This window comes from Ziziphus jujuba, chromosome 5 (genome assembly GCF_031755915.1).
Source record: "Ziziphus jujuba cultivar Dongzao chromosome 5, ASM3175591v1".
Taxonomy (NCBI): domain Eukaryota; kingdom Viridiplantae; phylum Streptophyta; class Magnoliopsida; order Rosales; family Rhamnaceae; genus Ziziphus; species Ziziphus jujuba.
The window spans coordinates 634,534-656,109 of NC_083383.1; the positions used below are offsets into that span (position 1 = coordinate 634,534).

Genomic DNA, 21,576 nt, shown 5'->3' on the forward strand with positions numbered 1-21,576 from the left:
ACCACACATATATATCCACATATATATAATTATATATTTTCATATAACATCACACATCTCCATATATATATATATATATATATATGTATATGCCCATTAACAATACATATAAATATATATATATATATATATATATATATATTAATCTATACACATGCTAACTATAATTTTTGTATAATAATTCCAATCAACATAACAAGTAAACTCACAAAATCTATAACAATCCTTTTACACCTTCTGCTTAATATTATTAACATTGCCCACTCTAATTTGATAGAAAATCAGATGAACCCGTATGGTCTAAACTGCAAATTTAGGATTTTTCAATATCTTGACAATTAATTCAAATTAACCATTTCTTTAGCCTCTAACAATCATTAAGAACCTAAATGTAATGGCAATTGGCTAAGGACTTGTCCAATCTCTATCCAATTTCAACATAAACACAACCTAACTCCATCAATGGCAACTTCCTAATTACTCAATTATAATTCACATTCTAGCTACCAATTTGAAGCTTATGATGAGAGCATCAAGAAGATACTTTCAATTGGTCCCACCACCGCCGGAGGTCGTCCAAATCCTACCGTGAAGTTGCTGCCGAAACGGATCTCTTGTCATATCTCACGAATGAGCTAGATTTGAGCCAATCCAAGCTTGGAAACGGATTCAGGGGGCCCAAATTCATGGGAAAGGACCAGTCACGCCGCCGGAAAACTGGTCAACAGGGAGGACGCAGGCCGCCGATGTTGGGCGCCAATCCCAGCGCGTCCGTCGGCCAACCGGCCGGAGAATCGACAGTTGAGCTTGCCTGGCCATGGGTCGTCCCATCGCCTGGCGCGTGTGGCCGTCCGATGGCCGGAAGTAAAACACAGACCAAGAGAGAGGGCCCGTCGGGGGGAAGAAGAAGAAGAAAAGAAATCGCCGTGCCCCCCCTTTTTTCCCACGCGGGGAGAAGAAAAGAAAAAGAAAAAAGAAAAAGAAAATAATAAACAATTATATAAAATAATATTATTGTATAGAATAATAATAAAATAATATAATATTTAATCATGGTTGACATGTGGCATCTCACCATTGTGACACATGGCACCCTTTAATAAGTCATACGTGGCACACTGTCCACATATTTAAAAATAATATTAGAATAATATTGTATTTGAAAAATTTACAGGTCCATAACTTTTTAACCAAATGTCCAATTTAAGCATGCCGCTAGTCTATGAACTCGTATCGACAAGTACTTCATAACCATGCATGAGTCAAAGCTCAACTTTACATGAACAAAAAGTCAACTCCGGCATCCCTTGGACAGTTTGGACCTCAACTTGTTTTGCTCATAACTTTCAAACCGTAGCTCCGTTTTCAACGTGCTACTAGTCTATAAACTCGTGACAACGTGTATTGTTTAACAATATCTTGGTCAATGTGAAATTTCATCAGGAGAAAAAAGTCAATATTTGATCCCTTCTCGGTCAACGACCGTCAAATCCGGTCAACCTTGGTCAAATTTGGGAAATTCCCGGTGTACTTCGGGACGGGGTGTTACATCATGGCCCACCCCATCTATGCCCACTAGCTTCCGACCCCTTGTGAAGTAGAACCCAAGTTCCTACTCTTCGGCGCATTTGTCACAGTCTTATAACAAAAGCTCATGTGTGTCCTTTGCTTTGCTCATAGGAAATGATATAGCAAGTGCTACACTAAACCTCTAGCACAAGAGTGATGCACAATACCAACTTATAGCACCTATTAAATATGTCCTTAGGACTATTTGTCCCTCGGAGAATAAAACCACTTTCATGGCACCTATGTTTGACTCATGGTAGACCATCGCCCATTGAAGGCTCACTTAGCCCAAGCTCAAAGCCGAAATCAACGGCCATGGAAAGCCAAACACGGACATTTCTCTAAAGAGCTTACTTAGCCACTTACTTATTGACAGTTGAAAATTTATTTCATACAAGGAATCATAATGAAATTTTCTTTAACAAACATTCATCTCTCAACTTGCCATTGACTATTCTAGTGACATTATCAAGAGATTTCCATGGTTTGAGATCAAAGATTCCAAACTTCAAATATTTACAAAAATATTACTAAACAATTCCAAAGGTGAAGACCATCATACCATGCATGTGATGACTGAACTCATTACTTCATATACACTGTTATGAGATAATCACTGTCATGTTTGTAACCCAACTAAAGTAATTTAGAAAATATAATATAGTTTTTCCTCCTATATATGAAGTAGCATTAAAAAGCAAGAGTAAATAATAACCAAATTGCATTTTGATAGTGTAAAGAAAGAAACAGAGAGAGAGAGATGAGAGGTGGAGCAGAGCTTCGTAGGGTGAAGCAATGATGAGAATGTGGTGGTGAAACGCTTGCACTTGTCAAAGTAGATTGTTTTGGTAACTAAGACCAGTCAAATAGATTCAAGGCCCATTGTAGTAGATACAGCCTTACAGCCCATCATATTATATTATATTATTTATTTGATATTTTCTCCCAAATTATGGGAAATTGAACTTATCTGGATTATTATTTTGAACTTATCTTGTTGATCAGCTGAAGTCAGGTCAGGCATCTATAAATGTCTCTTTCCCTAAGTTGGAACCTGGGATATTTGTGATTAACATTGGGTTTGGACTTTTCTCCTTCACACTTCACAACCAACCACACCAACTTTTACCATACTTGCGCTAGCAAAATGCAGGAGCAACAGGCGGTTATGCATATCTGTCAAACCATATACATACATAATTGATGAAAAAAATTGTTGGATTGAATGGGAAATGTCAATCACATTGACACGTACACATACATAGAGGATAAAAGTAAAGCTCGTGCGGCTGCCTTGTCTTATTTCAGAGAACATCCCAATGAGGAGTTTTTTAATTAATATTTATGTGATATTTACTAGTGTGTCCTGCTCCTTTTAAGTATAATAAAAATTTTTTTTTTTTTTTTTGATAAAAAAAGGTCATTATTATGGTTATCCTGAGTTGAGAGAGTTGTACATATCCATTCTACACCGGCCACTACGTATGCTATCAGCCTATGGACGTCCTCAATCCTATCGTTCCCGTGAACACTAGGAGATAAAAATGGACCCATCTATAAACTTATATATTCTAGAATAATATAGATATTAGAAACCCCTGGCCACGTGTCGACGCTACATCGGTCCGGATCAAACGTGGCAATCCCTAAGTGAAGATTAATATAAGTGACTCGTTCATTCTCCAGACCACCTACACACACACATATAATGCACAAAAAAAGAAGAGGAAAAAAAAAAAAAAAGAATAATTAAGAAGACAAAAAGATAAGAAAAGGAAAGCCACACACACACACACACACACACATATATATATATATATATATATATATGAATGGGAATGGGAATGGGAATGAGATGAAGGAGAGTGGGAGTCACACGCTGCCTTTCAGATTCCACACGGCTCTCTCAATAATCAAAACTTGAATCTCTCTCGTTCAAAAAATTATGCATTAATAAATAATAATAAATTCGTTTTCAACTGGAAAAAGAGAGAGCATCTTATGGTTAAATCTCATCTGATAAATGAAGAAAAGAAGAGCAACTTGGCAGTCCTTGTCAAAGTCGCCGTGGGGTTTACGTGTCTCCCAAGCCTTTTGGCGCCTCTACAACCATCCACATTTTAACCTGTAATCATCTCTTCATCTTTAAATAAGAATTTCTCATTTTTGCACCTGGCATCCCCCACCAAACCCATCAAAACCAGCCATTTTTATTATTATATTATCATTAACCCATAACAAATATTGTACCCATCAATCGCCTTGAAATTTTGCATCAGTCAATTAACGCAGGCTTCATAACCATTGGTCAAATCTTTTCGACCACAACATACATTTTTGAATTTAGATTCTGCAATATCTATAAATACATATATATATATATATATATATATATGTTAATTATCTATAAAGGACGAAGATCAAATATGAACACTCATCATTATATATGAATATCTCAATTTTCTTCCACAGTGCTCATTTATATATTGTAAATAGCAGTTGATGAATGGAGCAATCGAGACTCTCTTGATGAAATCTTGCTTAATTTTATAATAATACCACAAGTTGCATGCTCAAAATTATATGCTTTTTGCCACCTCATACTTCCACTCACAACCGATATATGCTAACCGAATCACTCATTTTATATATAATATGATATTTACTAATTAATACATAAAAGGCCACTCCCATGGGTTGTCTTACTTTTAAACCTCTATATCTGTGTACTTATAAAATCATGAGTCCCACGGGTTTAGTTTTTCAGAAATTCCCCAACAAGGAGTCGCCCACAATGCACCATAGAATAAACCAGGAATCATACACGAGCACACACTCACAATCAACAGAATATTAACTTTATAAAAAGGAACACTATCCATTCTAATATGCACAAAATATGTTCTGTACATATGCCATCATAATGCCATTCCGTTATTGCCGTCTTTCCCAACAAACCAAACCTAGCTTAGCCAAAAGCCACATAATTTCATTTCGCCTTCTTTCACTCACAATATATAAGTATATACATATATAGAAACAACCATGCATTTTCTATACTCCAAACTAGTATAAAAGGAAAGGAAGAATAACGAAAAAGAAAACAGCACGCTACTCCTTTTCTCCCAGTATTTACAATGGTAAACCAACGCGGTAACAGTATACATTATCCAACATGTTAATTGATGTTTTGTTCCGTACTATTTAATTGTTGCCGTAGTCGGGGCCTAGCTATATGTTAGATATTATTCCGAGTATTTTGGTGTTTGGAGGGGGAGTAGGTAGAAAGTAAGTAGAAACAACCTTAAAAAGGAGCCCGATGAGGTATACCCTTTCTCCTCCTGGCATTGTGGTGGTTGAAAATGGGGGGAGTAGAAGGAGAAATGCTGTTAATATTGGTGTCGTCACCAGAGCTACATGACCTCTCTCCGCCATCCACGTTAAAAATATGCCTCTTCTGAATCTTCTTTGGGGTTGATGACTCATCGGACTCTGACCCACCGTGGAAGTGGAACCCCCCATCCCTACTGTTTTTCATTCTCAGCGTAAATGTAAGATCTGGGTCACCACGCTTCATGCCTCCAAGCTAATACCAATTAAACAATATTAAGGAAACAGGGCACATGCACAAACAGAGAAAATTAATTAAGATTTTTAAACATATATATATATATATATATTACTCAGACTCTACTCTGACAAAACAACTACTTAAAACTACCAAACCGAAACTTAAGATATAATCGATAAGAAAGAGGTTGGAAATTCCTAATTAGACAAAAGTACGAAAGAAATGAAACCAAATGGCACGGGGGTAATGCAGATAAGGCCGCACCAAATAAAGTCAAACAAGACAGAGTAGTCTTATAAGAGACAGAGAGAGAGAGAGAGAGAGAGAGAGAGAAAACAGTAGTAGAAATTATTAGAAACCAAATAAAGAGGAATTGGGAAAATCAACCTTGCAACCCAATGAGCAGAATCTAAAGGAGTCGAGAAGGCTTCTGCAACAAATCTCACAAGTATTGGTAACTCCTTTTCCTGGGCGGGGCTGCGGTCGCTCGTTGAGAAATACAATTTTTGCACTGTTGATGATGTATGTCTGAATGCACGAAATGTCTATGTACCTCTGAATCTCATTCACTCTCACCACGTTATGGTATGAGGATCGTCTTATCTACAAAAATGATATATATTAAAAAAAATAAAAAGAATAAAAAAACCCCAAAACATTTACACATGAATAGTTTATATAATATATTTGTAACAATATAACAATAACAACAATTGCTTCCTCCCTTACCTGAACAACACGATGATCTCCGTGATGGATTAAACAGTAGGAGCAAAGAGCGTTGCCCATGCAGTCCAAGCAGAACATGTTGCATTCGCTCTTATTGGAATCTCCATGAACACTACATGGAGTGAAGTAGCTGGCCCTCAGCATTGGTTTCAGCCATGGAGGTCCCATGTCCTCGTAATCCTTCCATACTTGCCCTCCTAATGGACTCACCTGGTTTTTTATCAAACCAGCAATCAATAATCGATTATCAATCAGCAGAGCTAAAACAGAGCAATGTCATGCCAATAATTAATATCCCTCAATCTCATCAGAGAGAGAGAGAGAGAGAGAGAGGGAGAGAGAGGAAGAAGAATTTACATACCATCCCTTTTCTATTTTCTTATATATATATATATATATATATATATATGCTGGTGATGATGGAGGCTGTTGATTGTCGATAGCGAGAGACTGCCCTGCTCCCAATCAACAAATACCAAGAGAGGATGAATCCTGCAGAAAGCACGACACCAAACATTACCAAACCCAATCACCTTCCCAAGTAATTACACCACACCATACCATACTATGTCATACCTTCAAATACCCTTTAGGGATGGAAATCGACAACAAAAGCTTCCAAGAGTCAAAGTGATAAAGAGATTGAAGGAGAAGCCCTTACATTACAAAACAAAAAAGCTTTACTAATATTAATTTCGTATATGGTTACCATCCTATGTACTGCTCTAGAATGGGAAAGAGGTGTAAAAGAGGAAATCACAGCTTATTGTTAAATAAAAAGATTTTAAGGCGGTCACTCGAACCAGCATACCAAATTATATGTTAATAAAATAAAAGAGGAAAAGAAAGGCAAAGGAAACGTGCCCGCTTTTTATAACAGCCGAATTTATCGACGGACTTCAATGGGGACAGCAATGATCCAAAGATTCCGTCTTTATTTACAACCGTCCGATCACATCAATGGACCTTTGCGATCTGACATGCGACTGTTTTGTTGCTCAACCGTTGGATTGGAGAGGGGCCGTTCCTCTTTCACTTTCGATATGTGGGCCCTCTCCTTCGTTTGCATGATGATCTTGAGGATTTGCGAACGCCGCCAAATTACACGTATGTACCGTGCGGCGCTTTCTTAAGCTTCGTATTCGTGACATGGTTGGTTAGTCAACTCGGCCATCCATGCTTTGACTTGGGATTTTTTATTTTGTTTTTCTTTAAAGAGCTTTCTACTTTCCCTGAAAAAGATAACAAGAGAAGGTTAACACTGAATCCCCTGGTGTTTGTTGCAGTGCGATAAACAGGAATCTAACTGGGGGGAAATTGTGTTTTAAAAAGAAAATTATAAATTATAAAAAAAAATTAAAAAAAGAAAAAAAAAAAAACTTGCTAATAAGGGTAAAAGAGAATTCTGATTCTTAACGAGATTTTTTTTTTCTTTGTTTTTTTTTTTAGCCTTCTGTGTGTAAATTGAATTTGTGAAAGGCTTTGCAACTGTCAGCTGTGGGAAGCCTGAATTTACGAATTGGGCCAAATTTTATCATCACAAAGACGTACCCAAGCCTAACCATTAGCCCACGAGCATATTACTAAACAGTGGGCTGACGACCACATGTGGAGGGAATGTCTCGGGGTTGTGAAAAAGCTAACAACATGAGAAAACCAACAAGAAGAAGAACCAAAATGGCTTGGAATTGGATCGACAATTTCCTTTCTGGTGTTTTCAACATTTCCTTCACTATCCCAACCCAAAAAAAAAAAAAAAAAAAAAAAAGTCATTTTAATAAAATGGAAAGTTAGAACTTAAAAAAACCTTTTTACAGATGATAATTTCAGATAACCAAATTAAACCGAATAGAGTTTATAATACCTTGGAATTCATCAGACTAATTAAAATAGTATAGGAATAAGCAGAAAGCGGACAACAGAGAGAGCCTGATTGCGGGCTCAACCTTAGTTATCCTGGTGAAAATGAATTGGTTGGTTGGTTGCAATTGGCTTGGGGAGAAATTATTTGCTTTTAGGTTTGGACGTTGGAGTCATGAGAAGCAACAAACTGAACTTGTGGCTGATGAAAACAACGATATTAACCATATTTAGTGGAAATAACTGCAGCTAATTATCGTGGAGAGTTGGCGTAGAGTTATACGTTTCTTTCTTTACAACATAAATTATGATGTCTGGATCCGAAATCTTTTTGTGTGTATTATTAATTAAACGGTTTTATAAATGGCGTATAAAACACCCACCAACCATGAATTGATTACCAAAAATAAAAAATAAAAAGAAAGAGAAAAGCAATTTTTAATCATTTCATATATCCACGATTCACATGGGCATCCTGGATGCACTCTTGATTACTTTATAGAAATCAAGTAATTCGCCCTATAAAAAAGCAGAGCAGCAACCATACCAAAAGCCTTTACAGAAATTCTATTAAAAATAAAAATCGATGAAGATAAATAATTTTCTTTTTTAAAAAGTCTATTTATAAAAAAATAAAAAAAAAATAAAAAGGGAAAAGAAAAGCAAAGAAGAAACAGATACAGCATTCACTTGCTCATTAAATCACTCACAATTCACAAACTCAAACTTGTGCTTTATATGGTAGCCACTAGACAAATCAAAATCGCAAATCTGGAACAGTCGGGAGGACTGGGATCCTGGACCATGGTCTTGGTGTCTGTGTGCGTTTGAAAGATTTGGTACATGGAATTTGGCATTGTAAGTTTTGAACCACCACTAGAATTCAACAATCCAAAAAGGATACTGGTGGCCAGGGAAACAAGAGGTGAATGAATTTTAATGCAGAGGAAGCCAAAGATACAAGGATGTAACGAAGAATGAATAAGAATTAGATGATGATATATAAATTGGAATATTTAGCATAATGTGTATATATATATATATATATATATGCTAATTATTGTCATTGCGAAGCTGGAAATGGAATGGAATGCCAATGGAATTGCGTTCGAATTCCTTGATGGTGTTGGCCAGGTTCTTCATGTTATCATCGCAGACATAAGGGATGTTGTTATACCAAGTGACATTGTCGTTGGTAGCACGTAAAGGCAGGAACTCCCTGCAGGGATCGCCCAGTACAGAAATGGAGTTGTGGTAGTGGTAGTACCGAATCCTAGTCTCCGTCTTGTGTAAGGTTTTCCCGATTACATTCTCCGACATGTGTACCCCAGCTGCGTACGCATTCTTGGCCTGAATTGCATACTTTCTATCCCGTCGGAGTCCCGTGCGTGAGTCCCTGAACACCAGCTTCTCGATACCCCATTCGGCCCTGAAGTATATGATGAAATTTCCACTTCTTAATTTCCATAAATTCCCAATATTAATCAAGATATAGAAAATCTAGAATCTAAATCGATCGAGAGTATGGAATAGTTATAAATCAAATTTAATTTAATTGAAGTAGAAGTAGACTAGGCAAGGTAGGTAGGGTACGTACGTACCTGGAAGTAGAGGAATGGTTGAGACAGAGCACGCTGGACATTGGATTCTGCTCGATGGTGAACTGAGTGTAGTCGGAGAAGTCATTCAATACGGATTCCAGGGTGTTGCCATGGGGTAAGTAAATATACTCATCCACATCGAAGTAAAATGTCCAATTTGCGGAGAATCTGTAGCGGTGAAGACAATCGTTGACAACGAGGAATTGGTTGTAGTAGTAGCCATCAAATTCCGCCTGCGCTCTGATATCCTGAACGGTGGCCCGGCCGGCTTGGACCCAGGGCTCCAGCGCCGACCTCACCTCAGGGGATACCCCACCGGCGTCGTGGAAGACGAAATGGGACTTGGGCCCGAAGAACCAGGCGTGGTATGCCATCCATTCCCTGATCCTAGCCGCGCTTAGATTCCCGTACAGAGACGACCCACAATACAGATAGTCGTACTCGTAAGGAGGGTGGTACTTGGTCTCGTTGTAGCTTCCAGGTGCTTCCTCCAGAGCCGTGAACTTTTCGAGCCTCCTGGGGGATTCACTGTAGTAGGCATTGATGGTGAGCTTGCCACCGGAGTTGTCTGCGTTGGGATTGAATTGGAAAGTGCAGTTGACGACCACCACAGTGTAAAGCCGGCCATAGCCCCAGTCGGGAAGCATTTTATAAGCCAGGGCCCTGATAGAAGAGCCATTGTTGGAGATCCACTCGCATTTGAACCATGGTCGCCCGTACACGTGAAGAGGTTTCGAAGCAAGGCCGACCACTGCGAAGGTCCTGGGACCGCCGCGGTACGCCCCCATTTGGACAAACAGGGCCGCGGCGTTGCCATACGCTTGGAATGTTCGCTTATTGCTACTCTTATTATGATTATTAGCAGTATTAGTATTACTAGTATTAGCATTGTTATTATAGGAGCTTGAGCTAATTGGCCTCGGGATATCGTCTATGTTGATGTTGATGTTTATGTTGTTGGGCTTGAGTTTGGGGGTGGAAGTGCTATTCCCAATGGTGGAATCGCAGGAGCGAGTGGTGGATAAGAGGTTCTGGTAGTAAGGAGGGAGGTTCCAGATGAGCATGACGAATGTGAGGGCTAGTAATGTGGCCACAAGGGGCTTCTTTTCTAAGCATGCTCCCACCAGTTTTCCGACGGAGGGCCCCGGGACGGCTACTGCTGGGCCTGGGCCGTCCTTCCTCATCCGTTTGCTTCCCTCTCTAGCTCTGTTTTCTCAGTCCTCACTCTACCCTTTGTCGGCGGAGGATGATGAATCTCGATGGTGATGAACTTCATGGTACGTATATATATATATATATACATATATATATAAAAATTACTAGTATTACAATAGCACAATTATAAAAAAGAAAAAAAGAAAAAAAGGTCGTATGGGGGTCAGAGGCCACTGTGTCCCCTATCCATCCATCGGTTAGACTCGTGCTGTTATTGGTCAGACTTCTGGCCTCTATGCAATTAGGCAATTTTGAGGTATCTGATCTGTATGTATTTTTGGGTTTAGATCTTCTCCAAATTACCCAACTGACATTGCCTTATTTTTAAGTCCCTTTACGTCTTCTTCTTGATCTTGCAAACGTCAATTATGCGGCTTCCAAAGTGTAGCTACGGGTTTTCTTACAAATTCATGAGTTATTAATAATAATAATAATAATCCCTCTCACTAGAAAATGCAATACAAATTAAATTCAAGTTTAAATCAGAAATATGAGTGCATATTAGAAGGAAAAATGCTCCAAATACCAGTAGATCTGGAATTGCTCTTTATGAGGGTTTGGATTTCATTATTATTATTATTATTATTATTATTATTAGCGTCGACATGGAAGGAAAGCCAAAGTTATACATATGATTGGGCATAGTTTTCATATCTTGTTTGATTTGTGAATACTCTATCGCTTTTTCAGAATTCAAAAATAGTAAACTCAATAATATTTATTTATTTATTTTGAAAAAGGAAAAGAAAAAGAAATGAACGGTTATGGTGGTGGCTGGTCCCCAGGCACAATGATTGAGAGTGGGTCCGGGTCCTGGTCCTTTTTCACCTTTGCTGATTACCGTTAAACAAGTTGAAGTTGTAAATCTTAATTGGATTGGATTTTATCATATTTTTATATTACGAATTATTAAAAAGCTGAGTTGATCAGGTGAAAAATGAGAATCAAAAGGGCAAAACGGAGATCACAGTGGACCCTGGTTTGGGGCTATAGTTAGATTCTAACGTTGCTGCACTGCAGCCCAATATTGTCGGTGGCTCCAATTTGCAGTCAGATAATTGATAATCAGCCTCCCAAAAGAATATATTCAACCTCTCCACTTTGAATTGTATCGATTAATGTCCCAATTTAATTTAAATTTTGTCTAATTATACACATCCATCCATGTTATTGAATCTCAATTTCCGCCTCTCATGTATAACTTTTGTTTGTCTACAGATGGAAATTAGTTTTCTACCTATCTAGTTGTAGAATGAAATTAATATTTAAAATAATATAAAAATTAACAAACTCTCAGCGTTATTTATTATTATTATTATTTTATTTTTTTGTGAATAATAGTATAGTTAATTTGGTTGGCAGGACATTTTGGCAGCACCCCATATATCCTTCACTGATCCACTCCAAAGTGTTGGACCGTTGCCATATATTCCTATATATTATATGCATGGCCTGTTTTAGACAAAACTATTGACCTTGCATAAACTCAACAACTAAGCTCACCCACTTGTTTTCTCAACATTTTGTCCTGTTCTTTGTCTCAGCTGTCGGTAGATAAAATGAGACGACCTTCGCTTTCCAATAATTTTCTCTTCATTATGCATGCTACGGATGATTCTTTCCCTCACTTCTTTCATTTAGCTTAACTTCAACCTTGTTTCAATATAATTATATATATATATATATATATATACACACATATACACATATAAACTAAACCATAATTCATTGTCTTTGTATTTACTTTGATTGTTAACAGAAATTAGCAATTCGCCACAAAATCAATATTAAATTCCAGTTCTCTCAAATTGTAACAATGCATTCGTATATACATATATATATATATATATAATTAAAACACAAATGCATATGTTTTCTTTGGTTTTGATTTTAGCCCTTTAGGAAAGCAAACGAAAGAAAGCGAAGCAATCAAGAGGTCGCCGGAGGGTAAATCGGTAATTCTGCAATTTGTTAGAATGGTGACACAGCGTATGGTCAATTGGGTTTTGGGTATGAACCGGCTCCCACATCACTATCGCCGATGAGAGAGTCCATACTTATAATGGACCAGATTTCTTTGCCATTTCCAGCCCTGGGAGACAGAAGGCTTCTCCTTTGGGTTGACGCGTCTCAGGCCCACCAACTCTCTACTTGCACCTGACCTCAGCTGACCATCCAACATTTTTATCTTTTTCGAATGTTTACAACGTGTGTATGTGTTATATAACCTCATAAACAAGAAACAAAAAGGAAGAAATATAAACAAACAAACAAAAAATATATTAATGTATAAAAGGATTATTATTATTATTTTATGAAAAAAGGAGATGAAAAATGAAATAGAGAAATAAAGATAAACGAAAAAAGAACATTATGAGTTGGCAAGGAGGAGGTTAAATGCATGATTGCCAACATTTCTAGTGTGGTCGGATATATGATTGTATAGCAACTGGTGTCGAATAACGAGTGTATACAAGTGTAAGATACCTGCTATCAAAAAGTATTGCTTGGAAAAGTTGCAAAAATAGGGTTAAAAGTCTAAAAAGATAGAATACCTTCTTTTTCTTTCTAGTTTCGTTTGTGCATCTTTTGGCGTAGATGGGATATGAAGGAGGAAAAAAAAAAAAAAAAAACCCACTGTCTTGGAATAACTTGACTTAATAATAATAATCGGGCATCAGTCACTTTTCTAAGAAATTGCTGTGGCACATAGATAAATATAAAACGTAATTGATTTAATATAACATACATATATATATATATATATATATATATATATATTGAGAGAGAGAGAGAGAGTATTTTGATGTATAAAGAAATATAGTTATTAATATTAATGAGTAATTAGTGCACATCCCCATCTGTAATGAATCTTCGACAATTGAATTCAAGAAAGAAAAGGAAGCAACATTTTCTATGATTTGGCTTTAAAATGGAATATTTGAAAGAAGTGTCGCCGAGGGAAAAGAAAGTTTCTTACTTAGCACATGCAACTTCTCGTGATTAAAGTGGGAGAAGAGAAAACCTTGACTTTTGGTGCAGGCTGCGGTATCTATCTGCGTATTTTCCTGTCCTTGAGAGCCTTTTGAGTGTGTGCATTGTCCACCTAGCAACTACCTACCATCTCCCTTCGGGCCCCTCGGGAATCGATCGACACTGTGTCTGGGCCCCATTTATGTATAATATTATAATTGAATACATATGCTCATGTTGGCTTCCAAAGGGACAGCAAATTAACTGATTATAACACCCTTAATTTCTAAATTAGAGTATGTCATAATTATTAGTTCAGCAGGCATCAAGTAACTATGGTTTATCTAACTAGTTAAATTAGTATTACTACCTTTATTTGCAAAATTAATTAATTAATTGTTAATTAGTAATGCATGCGTACATGCCATATTTTCAAAAGAGGGGTCCAAAGTCCGAATAGTATAATCAGCTTTTGTAGCATAAATATGTTCTCCTCTGGCTTTGAATTTGCACCACCCAAACAAATTAAGCAGAGAGAGGGAGGGGCAGAGAGAGAGAGAGAGAGAGCAACAAATTAAATTTAAAGGGTCGATCATGATGATGATGAAGAATGTTAGCAATAAACCATTGAACAACACAAGGACGTTTGTGCTAAACAAGTCCCCTTCAATGGATCTCCAAACTCCTCCTCAGCTACCTTCAACGTCGAAATCGTATGTTCCAAAAAAGTCTCCCCTGCAGCAGCTGGAATTGGCAGCCTCTCCTCAACTGGTGGTGGGGGAGGAGATCCTCCATTTCGGTCATCCACAGCACCCACTTTCCAAACTCAACCTGCCTGACCGCTTTACCTGCTCCGGCTGCAAGGAACACGGCGCAGGCAAGCGCTATACTTGCCAACAATGTGATTTTCAGCTGCACGACTTCTGTGCTTTGCCACCCTCTGCCCTCTGCAGAAACCCCTTCCACTACCAACACCAACTTGTTTTCTATAGTAAGCCAGGTAAGTAGCCGATCTGCTTAGTTTCAATTAATCATTATAATATTGATAATTTTAATTGCTAATATATATATATATATATATATATATATATATATAGTGAAAGCTGGAATCGTGCAATCCAAGTGTGATGTGTGTAGCAAGCCCATCAAAGGGTATGCGTATCGATGCAGCCCATGTAATTTCCAAATGCATCCATGCTGCTCCATGCTAACCGGTGAAATGAAGATTCAGACGCATACACATACACATACCCTCAAACTTCTATCCAGTGCATCATCGTCATCATCATCGGCAGCAGAAATTGCAGGTGCATGTGGTGAGTGCAAGAGGAGGAGGTCGGGTAGGATGTACCACTGCAGCGTGTGTGATTACCACGTGCACGCAGTGTGTGCGAAGGATATGATGAATGGGCTTCATGAGAACGGGCATAGTAATAAGGGGAAAGACAAGGCAAGCGTGCTGGGGGCTGCAGCTCGTCTGGCATCTCAAGTGGTGGTTGATTTCATTGGAGGCATCATGGAGGGGATTGGAGAAGGTGTTGGAGAAGCCTTTGTTCAGAATATTGCCAGATCATCACCACCTGCAACAACTGCAAGACCACCAACCCCCAACCCCACTAACAACCATCTAATTCACACCTCCAACCCCCCCCTTCTCCTTTCCAGGAGATCAGTTCGCAGAAATTAAATTATATATATCATCCATTTCCTCTCATACATATATAATTAACCTTAAATTTACTTAATTAGACCCAAAAAAACAAAAACAAAACAAAACAAAACAAAAAGTACTTTGATTAGTTAACTTAATTTGGTTTGCCTTCTTAACCTAGCTACAAATAGCACGCAGGACAGTGCTTCTGGTCATGAGGTATATATTTTTATGATAGTTGGGGGTTGTATTTGTATATATGGCTTGAGATTTGAAGCCCCTGTGAATTATGAACTTATTATTGTTATGGTTATTGGTTTTAAAACTTGTGCAATAAAACTATTAATGTTTTTTTGAATATATATATATATATATATGGATTTCTTTCAAAGTGTTGTTCCATTCCCACCCATGCCATGAATTATTCTTGAATGTTTTATAATAGAATGCAATTTTTTTTATGTGTTTTTCCTTCCTTTTCTCTCAAACAATTTTTAGTTTTTTCATCCAACAAAAGAACTAAGTAAGATAAGCGAAGCACATACAAAAATGGTTAATTTCTACACAACCATATATATGTATAGCAATCAAAACTACTTGAAGAGTAGAGAGAAACAGATCAATTAAGAATTCATTGCTAGCTTGCACACACTCAAGGAGAGAAGGTAGTGTATATCTATCTATACACCGTCTAAAATTTTATTAGAAAAAAATTAAAATTTTCGTCTAAAAGTTATTGCTGAACTTACAAATTAAAAATTAATATGGACATATATATATATATATATATATATGCCTAATTGAAAATTTCAAAGGATACTTAATAATTGTAGAAGAATCTGAAAACGTACTTTAGAAAATGGAGGTCGGACTCGAAAAGCCTTATGGAAAAATATGATTTATTAATTATTATTATGGAAAATGCGAATCATGTTTGATGCTCACCTTTATTATTTATTTATTTGTTATTATTAATATTTTATACGGGCTTGGGCCGGAAGTACATCGTTCCAAAATACCTTGTGCGTTTCTCATGCTGTGGCTTAGGAGTTGGCCCAGTCGTTTGGCATTAGGTTACGGCGAGAATAAGAAATTGTTTTTTTTTTTTTTTTAAACTTATCGGGCCGATAAAATACGAAATTAGCTTCTTTGGTTTTGTTTTTTTTTTTTTTTTTAATTGAAGAAATTAGCTAGTTTTGTGCATAAAGGTTTACAGAGGGAACATCATATAGGATATATGCAGTGGAACCACTAGCAATTAATAGAAGTAGACGAATGAAATGTATAGATTGGATATAGATCAGATAGATGGTGAGGGTACGGGTTCCCTTGAAAATAAAAAATAATATATATGTAGTTAGTACCTTGGCGACCAGGGCTGAGGGTAGGGGTTACCGTTCCTTCGAAACCCTCCATAACAACAGCACCTGCCACCTGTAGCCTGGGCTGGGCCATTCTCGTAATGATCACAACACTCGCTACTCTCATGACATGCAAAGCTTTCTAAGCACACACGTGTGGAGGTTTAGCGCCCAGTCCAGGAGCAGCACTGACATTGTTGTTGGTCTTTGAAAGAAAATTGGATGCCAAAAAAGGTATAGTGGTGTTGTTCAACCAAAAAAAAGGAAAAAAAAAGTATAAAGCTGCAAGAATTCGTAGAGCTTAAGACCTCTAGGGATAGAGGTCTGGTGGTGCAGAGCGTGAGACGCAGCCGCTCCATGTGAAGTTGAGGGCCTGATCCGTTGATGCACACCGGAACTATAAGCCACCATGTTTATGCGAATCTGAGTGGAAGATATTTCTGCAAGCGATTCCAGGAGGTTTTAATATATGAATAGTTTTCGGTGGGTCGGTTCATGCATGCGAAACCCCTTGGTGACCCATGCCGAATGGGTATGGAACTGCAAGCTTCCCACATTTCCACTGGCATCCACTCTCTGTGTCGTCAGGGCTTAACACCCAGTCCGATGTCTTGATGATATTCATCAACCATGAAAACATAAGAATCCACCAATATCATCACCACAGCATGCCCTACCAAAATCATGCTTCCTTCCTTTTACTATTTCTCTATGTATATATGCACCTTCCTTCATCTTTTTTCAAATTTATATTTACCTTTTATTATATATGGATACAGGATACAGGATGCTTAATCAACAAATGTATGTGCATTTTATTTACCAAAAAAACAAAAGAACAAAAAAAATAAATAAATGCATAAGCTTTTTTTTTTTTTTGGTGTAATGAAATGCATATGCATTTTGGTTTCAATGAAAACGAAATTTCTTTTCACCACTAGGACATACACAAATTGGCTATAGTTTAATATCAGTTGAGTTGTGATTGTTAGATAAGTCAAAAAAGGCATGATGGTCACAAGCATGAACTCTCTCTCTCTCCCTCTCTCTCTCTCTCTCTCTCTCTATATATATATATATATATATATATGTATAGCAGCTGACTGAGTAATATTTGACTTAAATCTTACGTATTCCCTGTTTTTTTTTTTTTTTAATGCATTAATGATATTTTGCGTAGTCGCTGCTTTGATGGCACCAAAAGTCTATATCGACTTTTTCTTTCCAATATATATAATGATAATATATGGAAAAATGGTTCTTTAAATATATATACAGATAGGGAAAAATGGAAGTGCATGTAACCTTCACCGATCACATCGCTAATTACAATTTTGCTAATTAATTAATAACTATTCAACTCAAACAAAGTCCTCTTCAAAAATAATAATAATAATAATAATAACTCAAATAAAAGTCTTCTCTATTGACCAAAAAAATATAAACGTGTTCTCTAATTGGCAACCAGAGTATGATAAAAAAGAAAAAAGAAAAAATTGGGGAGTGGAACATTTTTGCTATATTTAGATATATAACGGTTATTTTGTTTATCTACATGTATTAATTGTTTATTGAAAAGCTTCTCTTACTCCCCAGCGTCCGTGCATGTGATGTGATACATTCTTTTTTTGTTTGTCTAGTTAGGTGACAATTTTATCATCATTGATTTGCACCTAATTGTTTATTTGATATTCTATTCCACCCAAGTTCAACAAAGTGATCGACGATATTCTCGAAATCTCTGCCGGCTTAAGACTTCAAAATAATTTGTGTAAATTTATAGATGATCCTCGAGAGAAATGCACTTCGATATTGGTAGATCATATGGCCTCTGTTTCAAAAGTCGCATTGAAATTGATTTATTCTATATCTGTTTAATATAATTTATAGGTATTTAATTAAGAAAGAAAGTGTGTATATATATATATATATATATATGTATATATATCATTATTATAATTTGCTACTTTTAATCAATAATTTAGGAAATATTAATTCCCATCCTCAATATCACAATGTGTATGTTCGATTAAGGTTTGACTATGGGAAAGTGGAAAATGTGAGAGAAACTATGGGTTTTTTCCATCATATTTTTATGGCATATGATTGAATAATTACAATGATATCCATCATGTTGATGATCAATTAATCAATATGGATCTTTCATATATGAAATGTTTATAGAAATAATTAACATGTACAATACAATAAAAAAGAAATAGAACAGATGGTAACCAAGTACAAATGATTATTAAACAGTAGTGCGAACATTTTTAGAAGATGCATGCAAGAACATGCCTATCATGCAGTAGAAGAAATTAGTATTCTGCGTATATATGATATGGAATGGGCACTATTAAGTGGAAGTTTCAGGGTAAAGGTCAGATGGTTCAGAGTTCAGTGTTGATGGTGTTGATCATCATATCATCATCATCATCATCATCATCATCATCATCAATATTATATGGATACGGTTGAGACGGGGAGGTTCTGAATCTTTCCAACTCCACAAGCCCTTGTTTCATGGTTGGTGGGCCTGTCTTCACCCCTCAGCTTGAGGCGTCTCTTTGCAAGCTCCGCAACAGCTCTGAGTAGCTCTCTGTTTCCGTCTCTCAGAACATGAGAATCCATAATATGAAAAAGACAGATTCTGTCCCATTGACCAAACAAAGTAGGAAGACAGGTTTATTTGGGACTCTGGCCCGTCGAAGGATATTGGCATCTTCCCGGTCAACAGTTACACCAGAAACTCTCCCAAACTATGTACATGGCTCTTTTCGGTGTGCTGGCCTGATTGAAAATATTGGGGCTCCAAATGCCCAAATTCGCTTGCCTTGTACCGTACCGAAGGTGCTAATTTGAGACTGGCCATTAATTAGGAACCGATCTTGAAGCTCCAAAGTCAAGAGGGACTCTAGCAGTGTATTTGTCATCCAGCAATATTGACATCTCGGTGAATGATTGGTGTGGAAGCCGCAGAGTGGAGATAAGCCAGCTGCAAGAGCAGGGAGGCATTTTCTTATTGTTGACTACTGATGGTCGTGGTTATGAATATGGTGGAACAATGTTAATTCCGTTGGAGACATATTCATAAAAATAAACCAGCATGAAGACCTGGGTTTCAACTGCAACGCTTCAACCTAAAAGCTTGATCTGACCTCGTTTATAAACTGCTTCATCCATCGACTGTGTCTCATCTCCATTATCTTTGCTTTTCTTTATGGCAACAACCCTGTTGTCCGGAAGTAGAAATCTTTTCCTTTGTACACTGTTCCACTGCCCCCTCGGACACAAGATTCGACTCTCTGCCGCCTAGTTGTCAGCTGCCTTCTCTAATTCCTTCGCAGTGAACATCTTGGTACCATGGATTGTGATTGGGATTGGAAAGCTCCTGAATTTATTTTATTCAGTAGCTTTCCAATCGCAATTACAAATTAGCATGTATTCATAATCCATTTTCAACCCCAAATTATATTAATTCGATCGCTTTCAGATATTTAAATTAATTTCTACATCACAGACCAGAGTATGTATAATATTTGTATATTCAAGACATACATAGATTAATTATAGCAAAAACTAATTTGGTTAGTTTGCACTTCAATTAGTACCCTTGAGCTAGTTGTGTATGGAGGCTGAAGATTAAACATTATTAGGGGATAAATGTCTTTTTTAAGTGTATGGTAAATTACCTTGGCAACCAGGAGTGAGATATGGATTAACTCTAATAACCTTGGGAGCAATGGCAGCGATAACCAATTTACACATCTGAACATTCGGTTTTGTTCTCCTGGCATGCGAATGTGGTCAAGTCCTTCCGAGATTCTTCGCATGAGCGGTCTCGCCTATTGCCCATTCAAAAACCACGGAAACACCGACTACAAATCTTGGATCAGCAAGATCGGACACCTTGAAGTCGTACGCATCTTGGTCCACCAAGAAGGCGTAGCTACATGGATTGAATTTCCAGGTGGTGGTATGGTTATATAGATTGAGAATAACGGTTTGGAATCTATTAAAGCCTCCAGGAATGAGGGGTTCTGGCAGCATCCAATGCCAGAGCAAGACCCGTTGGCGAAAGTTTCCTTGTTGTTGCAAAACGAAACGCATCCCTTGGATCAGCGCCAGGATGTCACATCCTATGACTGTGAATACGTTAAGAAGTTTGGTCCAAATTGATCCAAGAGGTTGCCTGATTCAGCATAGCAGCTATGCCAACATGATGACTGGTCTAGAAATGTCTAGGACTTGAAGGTTTCCAGAGCCTAAGAATGGTCGTGGAGGGTGGTAGGAAGCATTGCAGTTGATGTCAAACCACTTGGCGATATATAACATCCTACGCCGATCCCAAATGGATGAGGAATTATAACCTTCCCACATTCCCTTTGGCAGTGGCAGCCGTCTTGGTGAAGAACTTGCTGCTAATTATTGCTGCTGCTGTTGTTGCTGTGCATACCGCTGACAATATCAATAATTCCCTCCAAAACATGTTGTACTAATTGTAACAACTAGGATCCTCATATTCATTCTTCGGTCTAGTTCTCCAATGTTGGCTATTCTACCATTATATATAATCACTTTTAAAATAAAATTTACTTCGAACTATATATAATCGGTTTGAAGTAAGCTGTATACCAAATTAAAATTTATATTTCATAATCACTAAATTATATCAAAGGTAAAGATTTAAAATTTTAAAAATAATCAAATATAATTTTAATAGCATACGAAAACTTTATTAAAAAAAAATAAACCCTATCAGATACTATAATTAACGATTATAATTTTAAATTTTGATCTTTAATATGATTTAAAGGTTTAAAAAGAAAACTTCATATTAATCCTCATATTAAAAAATTTATTTAAATCTGACTACGTAAAATTTTACTAAAACCATCTTAATATATTAAAAAAATTATTTAAGTCTGACTATATAAATTTTTACTAAGACCATCTTAATGCATGTATATAAATATATAGATTGATGGAAACGATTCAATCAATGGTTAACCAATTAAAACAGTACATATACATATATGCAGGTAT

General features: G+C 37.0%; 3 protein-coding genes across 4 annotated transcripts; 1 reads left to right on the forward strand and 2 right to left on the reverse strand.

The window, feature by feature from the left end:
• Nucleotides 1-4,411: 4,411 nt before the first annotated feature.
• On the reverse strand, nt 4,412-6,690 carry LOC107416076 (protein RGF1 INDUCIBLE TRANSCRIPTION FACTOR 1). Its single transcript, XM_016024531.4, has 5 exons — nt 6,446-6,690; nt 6,231-6,361; nt 5,870-6,079; nt 5,528-5,743; nt 4,412-5,155 (listed from the first exon to the last, which is right to left on the reverse strand). The coding sequence occupies exons 2-5, from the start codon at nt 6,231-6,233 to the stop codon at nt 4,874-4,876; spliced, it is 711 nt and encodes a 236-aa protein (XP_015880017.1). The 5' UTR covers nt 6,234-6,361; nt 6,446-6,690; the 3' UTR covers nt 4,412-4,873.
• Nucleotides 6,691-8,322: 1,632 nt separating this feature from the next.
• LOC107416046 (galactan beta-1,4-galactosyltransferase GALS1) lies at nt 8,323-10,744 on the reverse strand. 2 transcript variants are annotated; one of them, XM_016024493.4, is made up of 2 exons: nt 9,331-10,737; nt 8,323-9,158 (listed from the first exon to the last, which is right to left on the reverse strand). In XM_016024493.4, exons 1-2 carry the CDS (start codon nt 10,512-10,514, stop codon nt 8,783-8,785), a joined length of 1,560 nt encoding a protein of 519 aa, XP_015879979.1. In that variant the 5' UTR covers nt 10,515-10,737; the 3' UTR covers nt 8,323-8,782. The 2 variants fall into 2 exon arrangements, with proteins under 2 accessions (XP_015879979.1, XP_015879980.1); XM_016024494.4 differs by having other exon boundaries at nt 8,957-9,158; nt 9,327-10,744.
• Nucleotides 10,745-14,014: 3,270 nt separating this feature from the next.
• LOC107404556 (uncharacterized) lies at nt 14,015-15,527 on the forward strand. Its single transcript, XM_016011511.4, has 2 exons — nt 14,015-14,518; nt 14,616-15,527. The coding sequence occupies exons 1-2, from the start codon at nt 14,113-14,115 to the stop codon at nt 15,203-15,205; spliced, it is 996 nt and encodes a 331-aa protein (XP_015866997.1). The 5' UTR covers nt 14,015-14,112; the 3' UTR covers nt 15,206-15,527.
• The last annotated feature ends 6,049 nt before the right edge of the window (nt 15,528-21,576 follow it).